This window comes from Oncorhynchus keta, chromosome 34 (genome assembly GCF_023373465.1).
Source record: "Oncorhynchus keta strain PuntledgeMale-10-30-2019 chromosome 34, Oket_V2, whole genome shotgun sequence".
Classification (NCBI taxonomy): Eukaryota; Metazoa; Chordata; class Actinopteri; order Salmoniformes; family Salmonidae; genus Oncorhynchus; species Oncorhynchus keta.
This window is the reverse complement of record NC_068454.1, coordinates 72677567-72690660: the sequence shown is the minus strand read 5'-3', so window position 1 is coordinate 72690660 and position 13094 is coordinate 72677567. Positions and strand designations below refer to the sequence as shown.

Genomic DNA, 13094 nt, shown 5'->3' with positions numbered 1-13094 from the left:
CGGTGGTTCCTAATGTCACTACACTGTTGGGGGCGGTACCACCCACAGCAGAGTGGTTCTCTGTGATTGATTTGACAAATGCATTTTTCAGTATTCCAGTGGCACCAGAATCTCAGTTCTGGTTTGCTTTCACGTTTCTAGGAAAGCGTTTTACTTGGACCGTCGCTCCAATGGGTTACGTGGAATCCGCCGGAATTTTTTCAGCGGCTTTAGCACAAAATCTGGAGGGTTTTATACCCCCTGAGGGCAGCACTCTGATTCAGTATGTGGATGATTTGTTGTTGTGCTCCAGCTCAGTGGAAACTTGTGAAACTGATACTCGGGCTCTGTTGATATTTCTCCCTGAGAATGGCCACAAAGTTTCAAAGAAGAAGTTACAGTTGGTTTCACAGGCAGTGAGGTATTTGGGACATGACATCTCTCCCAATGGCAGGCAGCTGGGTAAAGAGAGGATACAGGCTATTCTCTCTGTCCCACAGCCGGTTACTAAACGACACATGATGTCATTGACTGGTATGGCAGGGTATTGTAGGGCGTGGTTACCTGACTATGCTGAGGTGGTGCAGCCGCTTGCTGACCTTATTTATGGCCACAAAATGGCTATGAGTGACAAAATTAAGTGGACACCAGAGGGACTGACTGCTCTGACCAAACTGAAACAACTCATGACTACTTCTCCCTGTTTGGGGCTCCCTGACCATTCTAAACCTTTTAACCTTTTTGTTTGTGAGAAAAATGGTTTTATGTCATCTGTTTTAACACAGGAACATGGAGGAAAGCAGCGCCCAGTTGGGTATTATTCCAAACAGCTGGACAGTGTGGCCAGAGGTCTGGTTTGTTGTTTGAGAGCTGTGGCTGCTGCTACTGAAGCTGTGTTGGCTTGTGCAGACATTGTTGCCATGTGTGAACTCACTGTACACGTCCCTCATGCTGTACATGCTCTTATTTCACAGGCAAAGACGGCCCATCTAACACCAGCTCGCCTGCTCCATTATTAGAATGTTCTTCTGACAATGTGTCATGTGACCCTGAAGAGGTGCACTGTGTTAAATCCTGCTACTTTGTTGCCCACCGAGGATGATGGAGAGCCGCACGACTGTGCTGAACTGTTGGAGCTTGTCTCTAAACCAAGGTCGGATTTAACTGATGTCCCTTTGCAAAATGCACATTTGGAACTGGTTGTAGATGGCTCTGCTCAGCGTTCTGAGAAAGGAGAACCATTGGTTGCGTATGCGGTGACTACTGCCTCAACCACACTGGAAAGTGCTAAATTACCCTCCCACCTTTCTGCTCAAGCAGCAGAACTCTTTGCACTCACTAGAGCTTGCATATTAGCTAAAGGCCAGTCTGCTACAATCTATATAGATAGCAGATATGCCTTTGGTGTGGTACATGATTTTGGTACTCTGTGGAAACAGCGCGGCTTCCCGACCTCTGGTAAGGCGATCTCTCATTCAAAACCTGTTGATAACTTGCTAAAAGCTATTTTGCTCCCTTCTGAAATTGCTGTTTGTAAGTGCCTTGCTCATGCTAACTCTTCCGACCCTGTCTCCAAATGTAATGCTATGGCTGACTTGGCAGCTAAGGCAGCAGCTGTCTCCTTGGAGGCCCCTGTGTTACAGATGGTTTTACCTCCTGATAGTAACCTCTTCTCTCCCACTGATATCCCACTGATATGACTTGCAATCCTCTGTAGGTCCTGTTGAGTTGAGGAAGTGGAAACGACTATGTACATATGACCAGGTACAGAAACTCTGGCTGGGCCCGGCTGGGCTACCAGTCTTACCACGTTCATGTTTCCCCTACTTAGCTAAGTTGTCACATGGAAGAGATCATGTGTCAAAGGGGGGAGTTGTTGATCTTGTAAATACATTTTGGTTTGCACCTGGGTTTTCTGTGTTTGCTGAACAATTTTGTGCAAAATGTGTGATTTGTATGACTAACAACATGGGAAGAGGTATTCCCATGCCACTGTCAGACCCCTGAAGGACCATTTGAACTCATAATGATGGATTTTATTGAACTCTCTCCTTGTCAAGGTTACAAATATTGTCTGGTGATAGTGGATGCCTTCTCCAAGTGGGTAGAGGCATTCCCATGTCGACATTCCACTGCTATGGCAGTAGCCAAGAATCTCCTTAGGGAGATCATCCCAAGGTGGGGGTTATCATCTAAATTAACCAGCAACAATGGCTCCCACTTTGTAAACCTGGTGATACAGAACTTGTCTGAGAGTCTGCAGATAGACCTCAGGACCCATTGTAGCTATAGGCCGCAATACGGTGGTTTAATTGAACGCGCTAATCAAAAGCTGAAATCTAAGATGGTGAAGCTTATGGCAGAGACGGGGCTTTCTTGGGTCACTGTGATCCCCCTGGCTCTGATGTACATGCGAGGGAGGCCCCACAGAACCAATGGATTGGCTCCTCATGAGGTTCTGACAGGTAGACCAATGAGGATGATTAATTCTCCCTTCCCACAGAACAAGCTGACACTGATGGGCTGTGATGATGACATGGTAAGTTATTGTACTGCTCTAAACAATGTTCTGAAGGCTATTTTACCCAGGGTGAAAGCGGCTCTACCCCAGCCACTGGTGGGGATCCTGCACAAACTGCAACCAGGTGACTGGGTGGTGGTGAAAGACCTGAGACGAAAGCATTGGAACCAGCAGAGGTGGACTGGACCATACCAGGTGATGCTGATTACCCCCACTGCTGTTTGCGTAGCTGAGAGGTCTACTTGGATCCACGCCAATCACTGCAGGAAGGTGCCATACTGCCCACCAGACCCTGAGGATGGAGGACCAGAGACGCCAGAAGTCACTGACTAGATGGGAGGATCAGGCCCAGACTCTACGCATCATGTTTCTTGCTCTGATCTTGAGCTTTCTCATTACAGTTGCCATATGGACAGTGACTCAAGGACAACCGGTCCTGGAAAGACAACATGGTACGGACTCGACTGATAACCGTTCAGTCCCACTGCGGGACTTAAATAACAGCCACTCCAGCTCGAGCCAACGGCAGGCTCAGGACAGGAGTCCAGCAAACAATAGCCGCTCCCATATCGAAAGAAGAAGAAGGTCAATGCATCCACTGGATGAGCGTCACAGTAGGAATCCCGAGGGAAACACTTGGTGGTCACTGCTTAACTATACAGTAAAGACTGAACTGATGTTAGGAAATACCTCCTGTTATGTATGTAGCTTGTTTCCCCATTCAGCGATCTCCCCATTCTTACAGTATTCAGTAGAGGTCAGCATTAAAGACACTCTATGTGCACTAGAGGCGCTCTTGTCCAATGAGAACACAGGGGGTCAACCTTCACTAGGTAGAACACTGAGGGATAAATGCATTAACCTCTTGCTCCTACCTGACACGCAGGCGTCCCATCTAGACATCTGGAAATGCAAATGCGCTACGCTAAATGCTAATAGTACTAGTTAAAACTCAAACGTTCATTAAAATACACATGCAGGGTATTGAATTAAAGCTACACTCGTTGTGAATCCAGGCAACAAGTCAGATTTTTAAAATGCTTTTTGGCGAAAGCATGAGAAGCTATTATCTGATAGCATGTAACACCCCAAAAGACCCGCAGGGGACGTAAACAAAATAACTAGCATAGTCGTCGCTACACAAACCGCACAAATAAAATATAAAACATTCATTACCTTTGACCATCTTCTTTGTTGGCACTCCTAGATGTCCCATAATCACTATTGGGTCTTTTTTTCGATTAAATCGGTCCATATATAGCCTAGATATCGATCTATGAAGACTGTGTGATAAACAAAAAAAAAAGCGTCTTATAACGTAACGTCATTTTTAAAAATTAAAAAAGTTGACGATAAACTTTCACAAAACACTTCGAAATACTTTTGTAATGCAACTTTAGGTATTAGTACACGTTAATAAGCGATCAAATTGATCACGAGGCGATGTATATTCTATATGGGGTACGTCTGGAAATAATGTCCGTGTAAATCTCAACCAACATATCCGGTCGGAGACCTGAACAAATGGCTTGTCTCTTCTTCGTTTGACCAAGAAACAAAGCCTAGGCAAATGACCTGACTGTTGACATCGTGTGGAAGCTGTAGGTATTGCAACCTCAGCCCCATTTAATGTGGTTCGCCTTTAACAATGGGTTGATGTGGCGGATGGATATATTTTTCCATTTTCAGTGATCAGATTTTCCTGCGCTTTTCGATGAAACGCACGTTCTGTTATAGTCACAGCCGTGATTTAACCAGTTTTATAAACGTCTGAGTGTTTTCTATCCACACATACTAATCATATGCATATACTATATTCCTGGCATGAGCAGCAGGGCGCTGAAATGCTGCGCGATTTTTAACAGATTGTTCGAAAAAGTAGGGGGTAGGAGTAACAGGTTAATGGTAATTTGTCATCAACAAAAGATTTACGGGGGGGATTTGATTGTTCACATTGGTGTAGTAGAATAATCTTAGAACCTAGATCCCGTGTACCAGAACCTATTCAAGTCCAACCCCAGTGAACCCCATTTAGGACCTGTCATTGTCACAATCCAAGCAATATTTCCATACCACAATTGAATGAATCCTATCTGGGAATGTCAACATGTGTCAATTATAGTGTTTTCCCAATAGGATGTAGCTGGAAGAAGGGAACATGCAGCTCTGGATACCCCATTAGACTGAGGGTGGGACACACCATTATTGATGCTGAAACTGACAATCGTTCTCCTCATCAATTTGGCTCGGCAACATTTACTGATCATTATTGGATTTGTGGTGATAAAACTTATCTCTACCTACCCACAAATTGGACAGGGTGCTGTATTTTTGGTAAACTAAACATCTCCCTTGTGGTAATGCATAAAACTAATTCCTCTATTCCAAGCAGGTTAAGACTAATTAAGAGGGACATCTCGCAATACAATAATGTCCCTAGTGACTCTTGACGATAATCGAAATTGGAAAAGTTCTGGCGTTGTTTAATCCCCTGGTATGGGGCATCGGAGAATGCATATGAGTTGGATAGGCTAGGATATCATTTGGAATCCCTGGTAAATTTGACCACTGCAGGGTATTCTATGATAAGACCAGAATTACAAGCCACTCAACTCATGGCAACACAAAATAGGGTGGCACTTAACATGTTGCTAGTACGTGAAGGAGGGGTGTGTCAAATTATAGGAGATCACTGTTGTACATTTATACCCCAGGGAGATGACAATTTGACTATTGTAGTGGAACATTTGAAAGAGCTTAGGGGTGTTCTCGAAAGGGAACACCAGCCTGACATCAACTGGAATCCGTTAGGATGGGTTCAGTCAGTGTTTGGTGCTTGGGCTGCGACCATTTTCCACTGGTTCATCTATGGTCTAATATTACTGATTGCTCTGTTGCTAATTATCATTTGTGTGAAGAAATTGTTTAATAAAGTGGTTGATGTTGTTCTTACTATGCCCTTGCTTGCAAATGAAGTAGGTGTAGATGAGGAATCTGAGATTGATGGACAACAATCAGGTGAACACAGTGAAATATTCTCACTGGACAGTGTAGATAGAGAGGGTTCACTGTATATGAATGATTTCCCTGACCCATTCCCTATTCCTGACTATATCTCTGATAGTGGGGAACCCAATTCTAAGCATGAGGATTTAGAGGGATGACTGTCCTATAGGTTGTAATTTTGGGAGTATTTATATGTATTGATATTTTAATTTTTACTCAACAAATGTATTATTCTATATGTTTAAACAGGTGCAAGTCTGTATTGTGGTATAAACATTGTAAACTCAGTTTCTGACGGGTGAATAATTACATTGAAGGGATTTGATTCTTTATTATCTTTACATTTTGATTATGGATTTTTTAATTGTATTATATACTCTGCAACTACTGTTAGTAAGGTGCCATGTTACTATTCTGATTCTTCAGAAGGGACTGAGTCCCTTGAGAGGGGAATGTTGGGGAATAATCAGAATTAGTTGGGTAACATAGATAAGATGTTTTATTTTCATGATATTCTTATGAGTTATTTCTCATAAGAATGTATTTTGTTGTACTATAGTGGTGGCCATTGGCAGTTATCTGTTCTCTGTCAGGACTAAGTTGCTTGGGCCGCAGAGAAGGGAGAGGTCAAGGTGTCATCATGTGTAAACATATATTTTGCTCCACTGTGTCTGTGTGCCAGTCACTCCCTACTTTTCCCATCGGGGAGAGGAGGATGGCAGTGTCTGGAATCATTCTATGCTCTCTCTTTTGTTGTTCCTATGTTGACCTATAGCCTCACTCTCCTCTCCGTGAGTTTGTCCAGGATTGGTTGTATTTAGAATTGGTTCTATCTAAATGACAATTTGATATATATCATAGGGTGGGGGTAATATCTTGGTACCATTTTGTACCAAGGACGAAATAAGAGCATTGTTTAGGAGACCAAACTGAATGATAATTTATAGCCAACTCTGTCTGGCTAGTGGATACTCCTCTCTGAAGTAAAGTCTTTTCTTTGTGTAAGTTCCTAAGACCTGTGGTTTGTCATGTCGTCTAGGGGGGGTGGATCTTTGCTATAAAGGATCCCATTTGCCATTATGTTAACCACTCTCAACTTTTCATTAGAGATACTGAACTGTTGAAAGTCAAAATTCTATTGCAAAAGTTTAATTATTATTAAAGGTGAACATTAAGCACAACTCTGACTGGTGTGTGATTTGCTCTCTCATCATTTGGTAATTAAGGAAATTTCCACGACACTTTCTAAAATCTTCGAAATCCAAGTTAACAAACAGATCAACCATTTCAAATCCCACCGTACCTTCTCCACTATGCAATCTGGATTCCGAGCTGGTCATGGGTGCACCTCAGCCACGCTCAAGGTCATAAACGATATCATAACCGCCATCGATAAAAGTCAGTACTGTGCAGCCGTCTTCATCGAGCTGGCCAAGCCTTTCGACACTGTCAATCACTGCATTCTTATCGGCAGACTCAATAGCCTTGGCTTCTCAAATGACTGGTTCACCAACTTCTTCTCAGATTGAGTTCAGTGTGTCAAATCGGAGGGCCTGTTGTCCGGACCTCTGGCAGTCTCTATGGGGGTTCAATTCTCGGGCCAACTCTTTTCTCTGTATATATCAATGATGTTGTTCTTGCTGCTACTGATTCTCTGATCCACCTCTACTCAGACAACACTATTCTGTATACATCTGGCCCTTCTTTGGACACTGAGCTAACAAACCTCCAAACAAGCTTCAATGACAAACAACACTCCTTCCGTGGCCTCCAACTGCTTTCAAATGCAAGTAAAACTAAGTGCAGGCTCTTCAACCAATTGCTGCCCGCACCTTCCCGCCCGCCCGACTAGCATCACTACTCCTGACGTTTCTGACTTAGAATATGTGGACAACTACAAATACCTAGGTGTCTGGTTAGACTGTAACCTCTCCTTCCAGACTCATATCAAGCATCTCCAATCCAAAATTAAATCTAGAATTGGCTTCCTATTTCGCAACAAAGCCTCTGTAATGGTTTTCCTCCTTTTCATCTGAAGAGGAGAGGCGAGAAGGATCGGAGGACCAATATACGGCGTGGTAAGTGTCCATGGTTGTTTATTAAAACACATAAACAGAACACTCCATAGAAAACAATAAACGTACCGCGAATAACACAAATTGTGGTGTAAAACACAGACACGGAAACAATCACCCACAAACAGTGAAACCCAGGCTACCTAAGTATGATTCTCAATCAGAGACAACTAACGACACCTGCCTCTGATTGAGAACCATACTAGGCCGAACGCAGAAAAACAACCTAGACACACAAAACATAGAATGCGCTGGACGTGGACCCCACTCCACCATAGTCTTAGTCCGCCTCTGTGGTCTCCTATGAACGGCGACCCTTGCCGCCGACCCTGACCTGGGAACCCTAAACAACAGGCCCACCAGACTGAGGGACACCTCTGGACTTAAGAAGTAGCTCAGGACTGAGGGGTAGCTCAGGACTGAGAGGCTACTCAGGACTGAGGGGTAACTCAGGACCGAGGGGTAGCTCAGGACTGAGAGGTAGCTCAGGATTGAGAGATAGCTCAGGCTGGTTGACGGCTCTGGCAGCTCCTGGCTGACTGACGGCTCTGGCAGATCCTGGCTGACTGGCGGCTCTGGCAGATCCTGGCTGACTGGCGGCTCTGGCAGATCCTGGCTGACTGGCGGCTCTGGCAGATCCTGGCTGACTGGTGGCTCTGGCGACTCCACGCAGACTGGCGGCTCTGGCGGCTCCACGCTGACTGGCGGCTCTGGCGGCTCATGACAGACGGGAGACTCTAGCAGCTCTAGACAGACGGGAGAATCTAGCAGCTCTGGACAGACGGGAGACTCTAGCAGCTCTGGACAGACGGGAGACTCTAGCAGCTCTGGACAGACGGGAGACTCTAGCAGCTCTGGACAGACGGGAGACTCTAGCAGCTCTGGACAGAAGGGAGACTCTGGTGGCGCAGGGCAGACTGGAGACTCCGACAGCGCTGGAGAGGAGGAAGGCTCTGGCAGCGCTGGACAGAGGAGCTCTGGCGCCTCTGGACTGAGGGGCGGAAGCTCTGGCAGCGCCGGACAGGTGGTGAGACTCCGGCAGCGCTGGAGTGGAGGTAAGGCTCTGGCAGCGCTGCACAGAGGGGCTCTGGCGCCTCTGGACAGAGGGGCTCTGGCGCCTCTGGATAGAGGGGCTCTGGCGCCTCTGGACTGAGGGACAGAAATTATGGTAGCGCCGGACTGGCGGGAGCACCTGTATTGATGGGATGGAGAGACAGCCTAGTGCGGGGTGCCGGCACTGGTGGTACCGGTCTGGGGACACGCACCTCAGGGCGAATGCCTTGCATACTACGCCAAATCAACAGCTCTCTCTTTTCACTCTCCTCCAATTCTATTCACAACTACTCGAGTGTCTCCTCATCTCCCATCCATTCACTCTCCTCCAATCTCTCCAATAACTCCTCAACCCTCTCAGACTCAACCCTCAGTTCTGCTTTGGGGCGGCGATATTCCCCTGGCTGTCCTTTTCTGTCCAACTCGTCCTCCCATGTCCATGAGTCTTGTGATGCTGGCTGTTGCTGTTCATTTCCACGCCGCTTGGTCCCTATTTGGTGGGTGATTCTGTAACGGTTTTCTTCCATTGAAGGAGAGGAGGACCAAAATGCAGCGTGGTTAGAGTTCAACATGTTTAATCAAGACCATACACAAGAACACTACAAAATACAAAACAACAAATGTGAAAACCGAAACAGTCCTATCTAGTGCAATGACACAAAGACAGAAGACAACCACCCGCAAAACCCAACACAAAACAGGCTACCTAAATATGGTTCCCAATCAGAGACAATTGCTAACACCTGCCTCTGATTGAGAACCATATCAGGCCAAACATAGAAATGTGAAAACTAGACACACAACATAGAATGCCCACTCAGCTCATGTCCTGACCAAAACTAAAACAAAGAAAACACAAAAGAACTATGGTCAGAACGTGACAGCCTCCTTCACTCATGCTGTCAAACATACCCTCGTAAAACTGACTACCAATCCTTGACTTCGGCGATTTTGTAGTTTACAAAATATCCTCCAATACTCTACTCAGCAAACTGGATGTAGTCTATCACAGTGGCATCCATTTTGTCACCAAAGCCCCATATACCACCCACCACTGCAACCTGTATGCACTTGTTGGCTGGCCCTCACTACATATTTGTCGCCAAACCCACTGGCTCCAGGTCATCTATAAGTCTATGCTAGGTAAAGCCCCGCCTTATCTCAGCTCACTCATCACCATAGCAACACCCACCCGTAGCACACGCTCCAGCAGGTATATTTCACTAGTCACCCCCAAAGCCAACACTTACTCTGGCCGCCTTTCCTTGCAGTTCTCTACTGCCAATGACTGGAATGAATTGCAAAAAACAAAATCACTGAAGCTGGAGTCATATCTCCCTCTCTAACTTTAAACATCAGCTGTCAGAGAGGCTTACCCATTACTGTACCTGTACACAGCCAATCTGTAAATAGCACACCCAACTACCTAATCCCCATATTGTTACTTATCCTCTTGCTCTTTTGCACACCAGTATCTCTACTTGCACATCTATCACTCCAGTATTAATCCCAAATTGTAATTATTTCGCCTCCATGGCCTATTTATTGCCTTACCTCCCTACTCTTCTACATTTACACACACTGTACATAGATTTCTATATTGTGTTATTGATGTACGTTTGTTTATGTGTATCTCTGTGTTGTTTTTGTCACACTGCTTTGCTTTATCTTGGCATGGTCGCAGTTTTAAATAAGAGCTTGTTCTCAACTGGCCTGGTTAAATAAAGGTGAAATAAAATGTAAAAAATAAAACAGCATTACGTATTATTCTGTACGTAAATCCGAGACACTCCATTTATTATGATATGCTACGTTACGTATGTTATGTATACATTTTTTGATGTTCATCATCCATTTCATATGAAATGTTACAAATTTGGAAACGTACACTATGTTACGAATTCTAGCCAGTTGGCTAATGTTAGCTAGCTGACTTATGTTAGATAGCTGACTTACGTTAGCTAGGCTAGGGCTTAGGGTGAAGGTTATGGTTAAGTTTAGGAGTTAGGTTAAAGGGTTAAGGTTAAGAATACGGTTGAGGGAAGGGTTAGCTAAGGGGGTTAAGGTTAAGGGAAGGGTTAGATAACATGCTAAGTAGTTGCAAAGTAGCTAAAAAGTATTAAGTAGTTGAAAAATGGCTAATTAGCTAAAATGCTGAAGTTGTTCCTGATGAGATTCTAACTCACAACCTTTGGGTTGCTGAACCTTCGCATTAAACACCAACCCATCCGCCCTGACCAACCACCCTCCTTTTGTTTTTGCATTAAGTAACCATCGGTCTTATGTAACAATACCAATCATAACATACTAATTTGAGGTTCACGGCTTTACATTTACACTGTTATGTCTAATCTATGAGACCAAGCTGAACATATGGAAGCTTTGAAAAGTTATTACAGCCAAACACTGTAGGGTAGCTCGCTGTTGGCTGGGCTCCCTGCCTGTGCCATTAAACCCCTACAACTCATCCAGAACGCCGCAGCCCGTCTGGTGTTCAACCTTCCCAAGTTCTCTCACGTCACCCCGCTCCTCCGCTCTCTCCACTGGCTTCCAGTTGAAGCTCGCATCCGCTACAAGACCATGGTGCTTGCCTACGGAGCTGTGAGGGGAACGGCACCTCAGTACCTCCAGGCTTTGATCAGGCCCTACACCCAAACAAGGGCACTGCGTTCATCCACCTCTGGCCTGCTCGCCTCCCTACCACTGAGGAAGTACAGTTCCCGCTCAGCCCAGTCAAAACTGTTCGCTGCTCTGGCCCCCCAATGGTGGAACAAACTCCCTCACGACGCCAGGACAGCGGAGTCAATCACCACCTTCCGGAGACACCTGAAAACCCACCTCTTTAAGGAATACCTAGGATAGGATAAGTAATCCTTCTCACCCCCCCCCCCCTTTAAGATTTAGATGCACTATTGTAAAGTGACTGTTCTACTGGATGTCATAAGGTGAATGCACCAATTTGTAAGTCACTCTGGATAAGAGCGTCTGCTAAATGACTTAAATGTAATGTAAATGTAGCTACAGAATGCTAAGAACACTTTATTTACCTGATTCTTTACACTATCAGTCTGTCAATCATATCAGTAATTTATCATCACAGAACATAATTTACATTACTAGTGTCCTTGGTCACTACTGTAGAGCTTACAGTAATAAAAGGAGGGGCTCTTTTATCCCGTGTGGCATGCCACAGTAAGAGGAGCTATAGGATCTCATATATAATGTTGATGGTAGAGTAACATGACTCTTTACATGATCAATCAGTCATTTACCATCACAGAACAGTTAACAAAATAATATTTGATGTGTCTTGTGATACTGCTGTAGCATTTCAAGCTGGAAAGTGTCTGTGGCATGCTCTTTAAGTCTATGATATACCACAGTAAGAGGAGCTATAGGATCTGATGTAATATACATGTAATGTAATGTATATGGTTGAGTAATATGACTCTAGTCATGTGTGAGCCAGTGTACCATAACCCCCCACACCACCATTACAATCATCCACATTACTCTTACAGAATTTCCACATGGGCGAGGATATTCTAAATTTAATCAAAGCCTAAAGGATGACAACCTGTTTTTAACTAAGACAAATAATGTTATGACTGACTTATTCCTGCATGCAATTCAATATTCATCCTTAAAACAAACCCCCCAAAATTGCTCAAAGAGTTCATATTAACAAAGGAAGTTGAAGAAACAGTACAAATGGATAGCAATAATGACTGTGCCATAGAGGCACAGAATAAGTTAGAGGAAAAACAAAAATAAATTTAGGAGCTTATTCGGCAACAATCAAGTATAAACTATTATAAAAAATAAAGCAAATTGGATGGAAATGGGTGAAGAATTTATATTTTGTATCTTCAACATAGAAATGTTACCAAAAATAATTGACATAAACCATGATTCACAAAATGATATTTTGAAAGAGGAATCTAAGTACTTAAAGTATATGTTCTCTTTTCAGTCTCGTCCATTTCCACTAAATTAAATGAACTGTAATGATTGTATCCCTAATAATAGTATACAATTAACAGCTGTACAGAAAGACATGTGTGAGGTACAAATTGCAGGAACTTCTTGATGCAATTAAATATTTTAAGCATTGTTAATTTAATAATTCTGTATTCTGGATTATGTATTAAACCACCCAGACATCAAAGATACAGTTCTCCAAAGATACAGTCTTCCTTCTGAGCTGAGCTGCAGGACAGGAATAAAACTGCTCAGGGATGTTACCAGGCTATTGGTGATTGAAATAAAGTTGAATCTGTCGATAAGAATACGGTGATTGACAGAGTCGAAAGCCTTGGCCAGGTCGATGAATACGGCTGCACAGTATTGTCTTTTATCGATGGCGGTTATGATATTGTTTAGTACCTTGAGTGTGGCTGAGGTGCACCCATGACCGGCTCGGAAACCGGATTGCACAGTGGAGAAGGTACGGTGGGATT

General features: G+C 44.1%; 1 protein-coding gene across 1 annotated transcript; it reads left to right on the top strand.

Annotated features, from left to right (window-relative positions):
* Positions 1 to 1013: 1013 nt before the first annotated feature.
* LOC118367653 (uncharacterized) lies at positions 1014 to 6681 on the top strand. Its single transcript, XM_052492663.1, has 3 exons — positions 1014 to 1437; positions 1697 to 1743; positions 2555 to 6681. Exons 1-3 carry the CDS (start codon positions 1014 to 1016, stop codon positions 2831 to 2833), a joined length of 750 nt encoding a protein of 249 aa, XP_052348623.1. The 3' UTR covers positions 2834 to 6681.
* Positions 6682 to 13094: the final 6413 nt, after the last annotated feature.

Coding starts and splice junctions, on each gene's coding strand:
- LOC118367653 (XM_052492663.1), top strand. CDS start 1,014: ATGTGTCATGTGACCCTGAAGAGGTGCACTGTGTTAAATCCTGCTACT. Junction 1,438..1,696: donor GCGCGGCTTCCCGACCTCTG/GTAAGGCGATCT, acceptor AATCCTCTGTAG/GTCCTGTTGAGTTGAGGAAG. Junction 1,744..2,554: donor GACTATGTACATATGACCAG/GTACAGAAACTC, acceptor AATGTTCTGAAG/GCTATTTTACCCAGGGTGAA.